At 36.0% G+C, this 13,163-nt stretch overlaps 1 protein-coding gene across 2 annotated transcripts in view; it reads left to right on the forward strand.

Moving 5' to 3' along the window:
* Positions 1–12,456, forward strand: part of LOC132140033 (nipped-B-like protein A) — a 47,380-nt gene extending 34,924 nt beyond the window's left edge. For both annotated transcript variants that reach the window (XM_059548801.1, XM_059548802.1), the window contains exons 31-45: positions 750–803; positions 891–999; positions 1,950–2,080; positions 2,827–2,967; positions 4,024–4,272; positions 4,653–4,743; positions 5,222–5,395; positions 5,585–5,775; positions 6,613–6,720; positions 7,233–7,433; positions 7,533–7,679; positions 8,906–9,294; positions 9,395–9,569; positions 10,311–10,493; positions 11,389–12,456. In XM_059548801.1, coding sequence (XP_059404784.1) covers positions 750–803; positions 891–999; positions 1,950–2,080; positions 2,827–2,967; positions 4,024–4,272; positions 4,653–4,743; positions 5,222–5,395; positions 5,585–5,775; positions 6,613–6,720; positions 7,233–7,433; positions 7,533–7,679; positions 8,906–9,294; positions 9,395–9,569; positions 10,311–10,493; positions 11,389–11,757 — 2,712 coding nt within the window. In that variant the 3' untranslated portion in view covers positions 11,758–12,456. The remainder of the gene's footprint in view (positions 1–749; positions 804–890; positions 1,000–1,949; positions 2,081–2,826; positions 2,968–4,023; positions 4,273–4,652; positions 4,744–5,221; positions 5,396–5,584; positions 5,776–6,612; positions 6,721–7,232; positions 7,434–7,532; positions 7,680–8,905; positions 9,295–9,394; positions 9,570–10,310; positions 10,494–11,388) is intronic.
* The last annotated feature ends 707 nt before the right edge of the window (positions 12,457–13,163 follow it).

Here is a 13,163-nt window from a genome sequence, read left to right on the forward strand (position 1 = left end):
ATTATTTGAAATCTCCTTGTGAAATTTGCTAGAGTATGGGTCAGTGTTGTGATTGCAGAAGAGTTCGACAAAGGATTACTAACACATAATAAAACAACTCCAGGTATATTTTTGATGAGGATATGACAATGCAAAATGGTTAAAATCTCTTAAAAATCTATGCTGAATGATAAATACCCTTTATTTATAATTTACTTGGGGGAAAATGGGCAAAACTAAAATATAAGTACATAAACCAATTAATCGATTAATCGTAAAAATAATCGACAGATTAATCGATTATCAAAATAATCGTTAGTTGCGGCCCTATGCAAATGTAAGCTGCTCCCTGAAGGCAATTTCTGAATATGAATTGGGTCAGAGGTCACACAGATTCTACCTGACCTAAAAAGCCACGGCATCCAACTAAGCAGCTCTATGACCAGAGGCATATTAAACTATGAATAAATCAACTCCTCCGATTGTCAAGTGCACTCATTCCTCAATCTTTGGCGACTCGCTTGAGCATAGAGTCTGAAGAGGAGGGACGGAAGAAACGACTCTCTCCAATATTATGAATCTGGACTGCAGTACCCATTTTAACCACTAGCCATCAATATTACATACTGTACCTTTAATAAAGCAGCTTTCACACAAATCAATCAGATCAGAATGACTCCTGTCAATACCTAAAGATCTAGTGTGAATATGGCTTTTCTTTAAAATAGTGCATCATCCCCAAGCTGAACTTGTTCTTTTCTGTACTGCAGGTCGCTGCCTGTAAGGACACTGGCTATGACTGGTTTGAGCAGCTCCTGCAGAACGTAAGTGTTATGTCAAATCCATTTCCCTCTTTTGGACTCTAGTTTGGAGGACTGTAGAACTGCAATTCAGTGTTTTGTTTTTAATAGCTGTTAAAGTCAGAAGAGGACTCGTCCTATAAGCCAGCCAGGAAGGCCTGTGTTCAGTTGGTGGACAATCTTGTGGAGTACATCCTCAAATATGAGGAGGCACTTGCAGGTACGCACATTCTACTAGACTTGGGAAATCTGGTTTGTTTTAGCATATCAGTTGATTCATTCTGTAAAGCATGATATATGAAATAATAGTCACAATAAAATATATTAATTTATTTAAATGGAACAGCTTATTGAACACTTAAGCAAAATGTAAAAAGTTTGCATATGTGCTTTTTTTTGAGTAACATTTATTTGATGCCTTAGACTTTTATGTTTCATGTAGTATGGTATAGGAGAATACAGACATCATACTCAGTAACACCTTAATTTTATCTGGTGGACCAAACTGAGCAAAATATGCAGTTTACTGGTATTGCTGATAATTATGTAGCCAAGAAGTATGATAAAATTCTGATGATGGTGATGGTTGAGAGATGAATATAGCCTGAAATATCATATATGATGCATTGATTTACATGATTTCTCTTAAATAAAAATATATGGATAATCAAGTAAAGCTAAATTGCTTCAGTCCAGTAAATGTTCATCTTAAAATATGAATAACAATGTGTTTTTATATTTATTTTTGCAAATTGAAATGAAATGAATTGAAGAGTTTTTTTCAGCTAAGTTATGATCATGTTGATAATTTAGAGGTCTTAGAAGTGTGTGTATCAAATATGATACAATAGGCTTTATAGGTACTTAATTTCAATTAATTGAATCAAAAGCAGAATCACTTTCTATTTTAACCATCACTCAGAGTTTCTTAGAAGTCTTTGTGTTGCTTTTTTGTAGTTTAGGTGTGTGTGTATATATACAGTATGTGTGTATGTATGTGTGTGTATATATATATATATATATATATATAGTGTTTAAGTTGCATTTGATTTAAATTTTGTAAATAAATAATATTATTGTATGTATAAATAAGTTAATTAACTTACTAGTTTAGGAATATTTTTTCCCCGAAATGTATTAATTTGCTGTTGTGATGCTGTCTGTGTGCAGAGCACAAGAGTGTGAACTCAACGCGGTTGGTGGCGTGCATCACCACACTGTATCTGTTCAGTAAGATCAGAGCGCAGCTGATGGTCAAGCATGCCATGACTATGCAGCCCTACCTCACCACCAAGTGCAGTGTAAGTTCAGACTTGAATTTTAAGAGAGAACCTGACATTTTGCAGGACTTTAGTATTTCTAATAATAAACTGGAATGAAATCTTAAATTTTCTGTCAAAAAAAAAACTTATATTTATTTTATATTTATGGAATTTATTACTCTGTTATTGTAAATGTAATTGACTTATTCAAGTGTCATAAACTCAGTTTATTGAACATGCTTTTTTAATTATTACAATTTATTTAAACCGTTGAAATCGAATTCAGAAAACTGGCTGAATTTGAAGAATGAAGAATTTAAACATTTTTGCCGAACCTTTACTAAATTGTTGCTAAATTGTAAAGGTTGAATGATTTTAATTAGTTTTTTTAATTATTGCAATTTAATTCCACCATTAAAACATAATCCAGAAAATTGCAGAAAAAGCAAAAACAGAATCCAGTAAAATTAATGGAAATAAATGGAATTTGGGAAAAAATTACCCAATAGGGCCCTAAAAATTCAACTTTTGTTAAAACTTTAATGAATAGTTGTTAAATTGTGGTGTCATGATTTTAATTAATTAGACTTGCTTTTTGATTATGTTTGAAATGTTGTTTAACATTAGAAATTAAATCCAGAAATATTAAAACCTCAAATATTTGAGGTCATTCTGCCATCTAGTGGCTGTATACTGCTAGTTTTTTAAGATAATATTTTGTCAAGGTATATGTGTAATAAGATTGTTTTCAGTCTTTATGTGTAATGCATTTGTCATTTTCCCAGTCTCAAAGTGACTTCATGGTGATCTGTAACGTTGCTAAGATCCTGGAGCTTGTTGTTCCTCTGATGGATCACCCCAGCGAGAGCTTCCTGACCACCATTGAGGAAGACCTGATGAAGCTCATCTTAAAATATGGGATGACCGTAAGTGACCTGTACTCACACACTACTTACACACCTAATTCACATATCTCAATTAAGATTTGATTTACCTAAAAGACTGTAACAATTCTAAAGTGATTTATTGTGTAACTTTATAAAGGGGACATAGCACACGGTTTCTGCCAATCTCATGTTAATCTTGTGTACCTATAGAGTAGTATTGCATATCATATGCAATAGCTTTTCTCTGATAACAGTCGAGCTCCTAGAGGCGTGCCGTGGGTGGAGCTAAAGAGTCAAGAGCACATGCAGCTTATGCTCTGCAAGCTGTGACATCTACATGAATAAAATAGGAACAAAAATTCTGACTCAGATTTGATTTAATTTGTTTATAAAACATTTGTCACCAAAATGCCGGGAACAAACACACTTGCACAACTCTGTTGCTGCCCCGGAGAAACAAACTGCATCCACTGTTCCCTTTACACTGGGTTCTTTGGGAAGCTGCACAAGGTTATCTTTCTCTCACAACCAGAAACACACTTCTTTGGTGACATTGTTGTCTAAAGACAAAACGACAAATCCTTCTCGAGCAGGTCCTGTGCTTCATCTGTAGATGACTTCTGTAACCTGAAGAAGCACATTGATGTGCTGCTTTTGCTCTCGCTCAGGATGACTTGTGCACACGCTTTTCCTGGAGAAGTGCCTATACAAGGAATTCTGCTCTTTTTGATGTCATGAAGAGCCATATTAAAAAAAAAACAAAAAAACCTTTTTGAAACTTAAACTCTGAAGGTGCGCATTTTGGACAGAAATACTCTGTCCACCACGTTTTTTTTTTTTGTTTTTACTTTGGCCATGTTTAGCATGAGAATCCAACTCTTTAATTGTGTAAATAAGTCAGAACGCATGAAATGGCATCAGACCTCCCCTCTTAGAATAATGGTAAAAATGTTCATTTGTAAGATTCATTAATCTTAAATTAGCTCAACGACTGGCTGGTTGTTCATTTGACGCTACCTGTGGTTACAGATAGACTTTTGAAACCTATTTCTACACATCCCACTAAGTTCTTTCTCTTTTCATCCTTCCGCACAGGTTGTCCAGTACTGTGTGAGCTGTTTGGGTGCGATAGTGAATAAAGTGACTCATAATTATAAGTTTGTATGGGCCTGTTTTAACCGTTATTATGGGGCTCTGACTAAGCTAAAGCTACAGCATCAGGAGGGTACGAACAGCATGGCACTGGCTGCCAACAAAGCAGCCCTGCTCAGATCTCTCTTCACCGTGGGAGCTCTCTGCAGACACTTTGACTTCGACCTTGAGCAGTTCAAGGGCACCACTAAGGTATACAACCTTTCCCGATATGCCATTATACATAAACCTGCACGCAATTTACATGCAGCTATAATTGCCATGTCTTTGTTGCTCATTGACTTAAGTTTTTAAGCATTAAGAAACACTAATTTCACTGAAACGAGACTTGAGTTGCTTAATATTTGTATTGTATTGATATATCTAGCATTTTAAAACTCAAGATAGCTTGTTACAATTTTTTTTTTACTCTTATTTATCTATAGATATTTATGGGAATTAATTTAATCAAATATTTCTAATATTGTCAGTTTGTTTAATTCTCAATTTTATTACTTGGATTACTTGGTTTATTTTAATTTATGCTTAATTATATGTTATTTAAACCTGAAATCTTGCACTGTTATTGACAGGTTGTGATAAAGGAGAAGGTTTTGGAATCATTATTGTACTTCACCAATCACGAGGATGAAGAAGTTAAATGCAAAGCCATCATTGGGTTGGGTAAGATGATGCAGTCATTGTTATTTTCATATTTATTACATTATATAGTATTATAGTATTTATTCATATTTTGAATAAGCTTTTTTCAGTTTTAGTGCATTTGTTACATGCTTTTGTCAGTCTTTTTTATTTGTGTTTTTATTATTTCTATATAGATTTAAACTCTATTTTTAGTTTAATTCAAATTAATTTATATTTTAATTTCTGTTATTTTAGTGCTTCAGTTAAAAATTATTTCAGTTAATTGACAAGGCAAAATTTTTTTGATGTTCATATTTTATTTCAGCTTTAATTTAGTCAAAACAGTGTTCTGTAGTTTTAGATTTTTTAGTTAACTATTGCAGCGCTTCAAAAGTAGAACTGGGTAGTGCTTAATTTGTCAGATGCGTAATTGTGTATTTTCTCCACGTTTTGTTACAGAACCAGTTCTCTGATTGATTTCATATTTTGCATCATAGCAATATTTTATGCCATGCAGGGTTCCTGTTCATCATGCACCCGAGTCAGATGTTCGTTCCAGAGGTGAAGTCTCTGTATAACGGGCTCCTGTCTGATAAGCGTTGCTCCATCACACTAAAGATCCAGGTGTTGAAAAACCTCCAGATGTATCTCCAGGAGGAGGACTCTCGCATGCAGGAGGCCGACAGAGAGTGTGAGTGACCATGCCATATGTGTAAAGATTTAGTTATGAGATTAACTGCAGAACTTCATATGGTGACATTCACCACACTAACAGCAGAAAACTTGGGCTGGGCTAGAAACTGGGATTGCCAAACTCCATAAGGCTCTATAAACTCTGTAACACCCTTAAAGAAAGCTTGTTGTGTTTTTATCTTTTCAGGGCAGAAATTGTCAAAGCAAGAGGATCTGAAAGAGATGGGTGACATCTCCTCTGGTATGAGCAGCTCTATCATGCAGCTCTATTTGAAGCAGGTCCTGGAGTCTTTCTTCCACACGCAGTCCAGTGTACGACACTTCGCCCTCAATGTCATCGCTCTGACCCTCAGCCAGGGACTCATACACCCCGTACAGGTACACACACCCCTATACAACAACACTGACATTATAAACCCAGCATCAATGTCATCTCTAGTCCTGAACAGAATTATAAACCTCTGCACATCTCAACTCTTTTCAAGTTGTGTGGTTTAACATTGTTATAATTACAATGCAATATTCACGGGTTTGATTCCCAGGAAACACGCTTATGAATAAAATACATTGGTGCAAGCAATTGCAAAGTAAATAACATTTTTTAACAAAAGATGTTTTAATGTTAAAGTCTCTGAAAAAGGCTGCTTTTGTTTAATAAAAAATAGTAGTATTGTGAAATATTATTACAAATGAAACTTTTCTATTTTACTATATTTTAAATTGTAATTTATTCCTGTCATCATCATTACTCTAGACTTCAGAGTCACATGATCCTTCAGAAATCATTCTAATAAGCTGATTTTCTGCTCAAGAAACATTTCTGATAATTATCAATGTTGAAAACAGTTGCGCTGCTTAATTTTTAGCTGGAAACCAAATAGAAAGTAAAAAACAAACAAACAAAACAGCATTTATTTGAAATGCAACTGTTAAGTTTCTTAAAAAAAAAATCATACTGACCCCAAACTTTACATAAATGTTCTTGCATAAGTACTAATTTAGTAATGCTTTCAGCTACAGTTAAGAGTGCTTTATTCCAGTTAACACAATTTAACAGATTTAATTGCATCCCACATTTTTTTTTCCTTCAGCCCACATAGAAAATGTTTATTTTAAAAAAAGGTAGTGGTCCTACTCATCACTGTCACAACCTTGGCTGCAGAACTTGCACACTAACACGGACTTGACACTTTTCCTTCCTCCTCCCATTCACAGTGTGTACCATATCTGATCGCTATGGGCACGGACCCAGAGCCCACCATGAGGAACAAAGCAGACCAGCAGCTGGTGGAGATTGATAAGAAATACACTGGATTCATCCATGTGAGCACCAATCCACACACCTTATCATATGTGTCTCATGCTGGATCATAATTGTATTATTAATTGGATCATTCTGTTTCAGCATTCCTACTGATAAAACACATTACAGACATGAATGATGGTTCATTTAAGAATATTTGTGTGTGTGTTTATATACATATACATACATGCATTAACTTTTGTAAAAAAAAAATGTTAATAGTTATTATAATAGTTTTAGTTTAAATCCAGTTCATTAAAAAGTTTGTTTTAATCCAGTTCTGTTTTAAATACTGTTCTGCTTAAATAATTAGAATTTTTGCACATTTCGTTGTTGTTGTTATTTTGAAGGGTATCTAAAAATACAAGTCAAAATATGGAAATGAAACTGCAAAAAATATATATAATTTTTTTTTTTTTTTTTTTACGGGTGTGTGTATGAAAATTGTATTGTGTTATTCCTGGATTATTATTTAATTGCTTATTGCAATATTTACTTTAATTGCTATTAAAGGATATATTTTGAATTACAGATGAAGGCTGTAGCAGGAATGAAGATGTCATTCCAAGTGCAGCAGGCCGTCTTGGGATCAGCGGGATCTGTGATCCGTGGTTTCCGTCAGGACGAGTCCCATTCTGCCCAGTGTTCCCACCTCTACAGCATGATCCGCACAAACAGACAACACCGGCGAGCCTTCCTCATCTCACTGCTCAGTCTCTTCGACGACAGCTCGGTTAGCACTCTCCTGTGTCTGTCTCTGCCTGACGTTGGCTCTTTGTTGTGATGTTGAGACTGACCTTTTCCATCTGTCTGTCTCTCTGTGTCCGAGCAGAAGATTGAGGTGAACATGCTGTTGTTCATCGCTGATAATCTGGCCTACTTCCCCTATCAGTCTCAGGAGGAGCCGCTGTTCATCATGCATCATATAGACATCACACTCTCTGTGTCGGGAAGCAACCTGCTGCAGACATTTAAAGAGGTACTTGAGTCTGACCTTAACTGTTTGTGTAGCAAATTTCAGCACTGATTGTTTCGTGAGCCTGTCTCAGTGTAATCCAGCTTTACGAAGCAGTTGTGTTTGAAGGATGGAGCAATGCAAACTCTGTCTCTGTGTGAACAGAAAGCGCTGTTGACCATTAGCAATGGGAAGAGGACTTTTACATCGTTTTATAGGCACAGTAGCAAACATTAATTTTATAACTCAAAAAGATAAAAATGGTCTTGATGATAATAAAAGGTTCACTTTGTTCATTTACACACAAGCAGCCCATGATCCTGTGTTTTTAGTGTCTCAGAGCAGAACATAAACTCATCTCTGCATGTGCTCTGAGTTTAGGTCGCTGATAATGTGCATTTTGAAAACCCAGCATTTAAAAGTAATGAATGAATATTAGTTTTGTTGTTATACTGTAATTCTGAAACTTCGATACAATACCTTGAAAAATATTGATATGCAATACCATTTTCGAGACCACAAGGAAAAATTGCCACAACAAGGGCGTAACATTGTAGATTTTAATTGAAAGATCAATATAAGAAGGTTAGAAAATGATAATGAGGTGTATTTTTGAGGTGGTAAAACACTGGAGAAAAACTTAGCGTACGTTTACTTAGAATTTCTTTACAGAGAATATTTAATTATTACATAACTTTTCCTATTTTTCCCAAAACAGGGTGGTGTGAGCTTTAAATCAATTTCTCTGTTCTGTAAAATACAATTATTGTACCGTATTTTCTGGACTATAAGTCGCACTTTTTTTCATAGTTTGGCTGGTCCTGCGACTTATAGTCAGGTGCAACTTATTTATCAAAATTAATTTGACATGAACCAGGAGAAATGAACCAAGAGAAAACACTACCGTCTACAGCCGCCAGAGGGTGCTCTATGCTGCTCAGTGCTCCTGTAGTCTACCACTGAGCAGCATATAGCGCCCTCTCGTGGCTGTAAACGATAATGTTTTTTCTTGGTTCTAAATAAATGCGACTTATAGTCCAGTGCGACTTATATACGTTTTTTCCTCATCGTGACGTATTTTTGGACTGATGCGACTTATACTCAGGTGCGACTTATAGTCCAAAAAATACGGTAATTAATATGTAATTAATTTTATGTATGTAAATAACCTCTGTTATGATTTAACACACGGTTGTTTATTAGATGTAATCATGGATGGTCATGTTAATGAGTCCTGTCGTTGTACCCAGTCTCTCGTTAAGGTTCCGGGCAGGAAGAGCAGGAAAAGGAGGCGACGACGGCGAAGACGCCACCAACTGCAACAGCAGCAGAACGGTTCGGAGGAGGAGAAGGGAGAGCAGAACGAGGAAAGAGAAAGGAACAGTGGAGATGAAGAGTATGACGAGGATGATTATGAGGAGGATGAGGAGGGACAGCGGGTGAGGAAGCCCAAGCCCACAGAGGGAGCCAGACAGTCAGAATCAGATTCTGATACTGACCTTGAGGATGCTGATGCTGTTATGGAGCGTCTCCCAGATGACACAACATCTCTCCTGGACTTTGCTAGGGCATCACAGGGCATATTGTTACTGCTAGTGCTTAAACAACACCTCAAGAACCTCTACGGCTTCTCGGACAGGTAACAAACACCCATCATGCATCCCAGCAACCCTGAAATTATTTTTTTTTCTCTTTAGGTTTTATATTTACCCTCTTTATTCTGCTCCCTTCCATTGCAGCAAAATTCAGAAGTACTCTCCCACAGAGTCTGCGAAGGTGTACGATAAAGCCGTCAACAGGAAGTCAACGGTTAACTTCAGTCCACGGCAGACCATCGACTTCCTCCACAATGACGAGGTTCATGATGATATGAGCTATGAGCTGAAGAGGAAGATCGTCAAACAGTACCTCGATGTGAGCTAGCTTTTACAAATTTTCTTTAAAACATAAAAAAGTGTTATGAAATGTTATAATTGATGTTGTTAGTAATGTTATTTTAATAGTAACTGTATTCATCTTTGTCAGTAAGAATAATTGTCTCCGTATACTTCAAGGGAATTATATTATTTTAAAATTACTTAAATTATTTGGTCTGACTTTATATGAAGTTGCCTTAACTACAGTGTACTTACATTTAAATTAATATTTTGTTACAATGCACTTATTGTGTACATCTTTTTACATTGTACTTATATTTAAAGAAATACAATATGAACAATAAGTACATTGTATTTATTTTTGTATGTGAGTATATAGTAGTTAAGGCCACTTAATATAAAGTGGCTGCAATTATTCCATTATTAATATAATAAAAATAATTAATTTAAAGTAATCGAACTTAATTTAAATGCTAAAAAGCTAAATCAAGATGACAGGCTCACAAAGAGGGTTTTTCTTTATATATTGTATTTATATTGTTAGTAATATTATTTAGCATTATGTTTGTTTTGAATGATAATTATAAGGAGTTTCCCATTAATCGTTTTTATAATTAATAATAATATTAGTGATTATGCTAATAATAATAATAGACAAAATATGAAACGTATAAAAATATCCTTTTTGAAATCACAAAAGCATTGTTAATTTTCTATATATATATTTAAGTCAAACTTTTGAGAATTGCAGATTTATACTTTGATGTTTGATTCTCAGTTTAAGTTGCTGATGGAGCACCTAGACCCTGATGAAGAGGATGAGGAGGATAGAGATACGAGTGCAAACGTGAGGAATAAAGCCATCACCGCACTGCTGGGGGGAGCAGGCACAAGCCCCCGAAACCATCACACCGTTGACTCGGAGGATGAGTACAGTGACGGAGAGGAGAGGACACCAGGGGTGAGAGAACGCCTTTCAATGCCTGATGTAGCCTGGTTGCATGCAGACTCAAACACTAGATATGGTAGAAATACCACGTTATGAGTTTGTCACACAAGCAAACATACTATTTTTTATAAATATCTGCATGATTGCAAATGTGATATAGATTTTTTCAAACAGCTCAATTGACTATTGTGAGGTATATTTTAGGCACAGTATTGTCTTTGTTTTACCAATATCCATATTTCCAAACAAAGCTCTAGCCAAGATACCAGATTTTGTCAATATCACATAGCCTTTACCACCCATTACGATCCTATTGCTAGCTTATTCTATGTAAAAAAACAATATTTTCTTGTAAAACGTACTTTAATAATCTTTGAACTTTTTTTACAGTGTACATTTTGGTATAATGTTAATTGCTCTGTAATCACAATTTGCTGTTATTATTATAGCAGGATTTATGCGGGTCTTAAACAGACCTTAAAACTATTTTTATTTGCCCCAAATCTCTGAAAATTAGAGAATGCAATCTTAAATTCATAAAAATTTGGCATTAAATATTGCTGACACTGCAAAAAAAAAAAATATCTTACTCCGTATTGCTTTGTTTTCCAATACAAATACCTTAACATGCTTAAAGCAAGATACATTTACTTAGGATGCAAATTAAACAAGTGTTGTGTTCTGAGAAACTGACCTGACTTTGAGTTTAAGCTCAAAAGAAGAACAAATGCTTTCTTAACATGATCTTAAAAAGTCTTACATTTCCCTTCATAAAACCGGCAGAAACCCTGTATGATAAATGCATGTAATAAGGGCACATTCATATAAATAGTTAGTGCCAGTAGGCTACTTCGAGACCGTCTGAGCAGTCTTTGCTCACGATTTGTTTCCGCGTCTCTCTTCACAGGCGTCTCGACGCGGGAGGCGTGCGGCCGACTCGGCGGACCTGCTGTTGACGAACATGAACGAGTCCGTCAGTGCACTCGACATCATCGCCATCCACTGCCCCAAATACCGAGACCGGCCGCAGATCGCACGCGTGATTCAGAGGAACAGCGACGGTTACAGCATCCACTGGATGGCCGGTTCGTACTCCAGCTCCTGGACCGAGGCGAAGCGGCGCGACGGACGCAAGCTGGTGCCTTGGGTGGACACCATCAGAGAGACTGACATCATCTTTAAAAAAATCACACTCACCAGTGGCAACAAGCTCAACCACAAAGTGGCGCAGACTCTGCGGTCACTCTACGCTGCCAAGGACAGGAACTCCAGCTAATAATTCGTAAACGCTTGCACCCACACACCTCCCATCTCAGATCCTCTCAGCCTAATGCAACACTCAACGTCTCTCCATATGCCATCAGCCAAACATCTCCTGGGTCAGCCGAACACACACAAACACGAGTGGCTGTTCTACACTACAGACTCTCTCTCTCTCTCTCTCTCTCTGATGCACTCTGGGTCCGGCGGTGACGTTTGGTCCTCTGCGCCAGAGTGCATCGTCGTATCGCAGGAATAAAATGTTCGGAGAAACATTGTATGGGTGCTCCTTCGCTGTTGTGCAGCAGATTTCTGGTTGTTTGATTTCTACTCCCAGTGTATCATAGTTTAACATAAAAATATTGTTTATATCTATAAAATAAATTTAAATATATACTGAATGTTGAAATAATTAGTTTGTTGATGTTTTTACTTTATTTCTTCCCATTTTCTTTTTGGATTTCTTAGCGTCAAACGGCTTTCTATAGCTTAGCTCCTCCTTTACTGGCTGATGATGATGATTCTCTCTGTCGAGCTGTTTGTCCATTTTGTACGATAGCACCGTGTGGCTGTAATTTATTGTGTATAGCATGCAGTGTCTGTGAGACGGGCTGTGTCGAAGAAGATTTGCGATTACAGGTCGCCCTGCTCAGCGTAAAGGGACCCACATGCCTCTGATGGAACAAATACTGCAATAAATTTTCTACTTCTCTTACTTGCAAGACTCATCCTGTCCGTTTGTGACTCTTGTTCACTTATCTTTTTTATTTATTGCATATTTTGCCATCTTTTATTGACCGGTATAGTGAAGAGAGGACAAGAAATTATTCTGGGAAATGCGTCCAGTGTGTCGGACAATACGTAAAGGTGCTCCAAGTAGTTTTTTCTATTATAGAATTAAATAGGAAATAAATTCTTTTCGCAGTCACACTTTATTTTGATGCGTCTTTGTTACTGAAATATTAGGTTTACACTGAAAAATTTAGTTTTACACAGAAGATGCTAGTAAATTTAAAAAATAATTACAAAATAGAAATTTCTGTGAGCATTTTACAAGAAAGTATTTTCTTGTAAAACGTATTTCATAAATTTTTATTTACAACTTTGAAAAATAAATTTAAGTATTAGGTTTGGTTTAGTATTAGTTGCTCTTAATTATGCACAATGCGCTGTTATTCGTATATGGCACATTAAGTGAAAGCATCATCCTTTTTAGTTATTTTGTGCATTTAATTATATTTTGGTGCATATGCTCTACCAACCACAACATGCACTTTCAACATATATACAAATGAGTACTCACAAGATAGTTTTAGTTTTTAACCCTGTAAATCCTAAAGCATCTAGACGGCATTCATCTCATTGATTATTTTTTATTTTATTTTTTTAAGTAAAAGGCCTTTTAGTATAATTTTAAAAAGC

The sequence above is a fragment of the Carassius carassius genome, chromosome 4 (assembly GCF_963082965.1).
Source record: "Carassius carassius chromosome 4, fCarCar2.1, whole genome shotgun sequence".
In the NCBI taxonomy this organism is placed as follows: domain Eukaryota; kingdom Metazoa; phylum Chordata; class Actinopteri; order Cypriniformes; family Cyprinidae; genus Carassius; species Carassius carassius.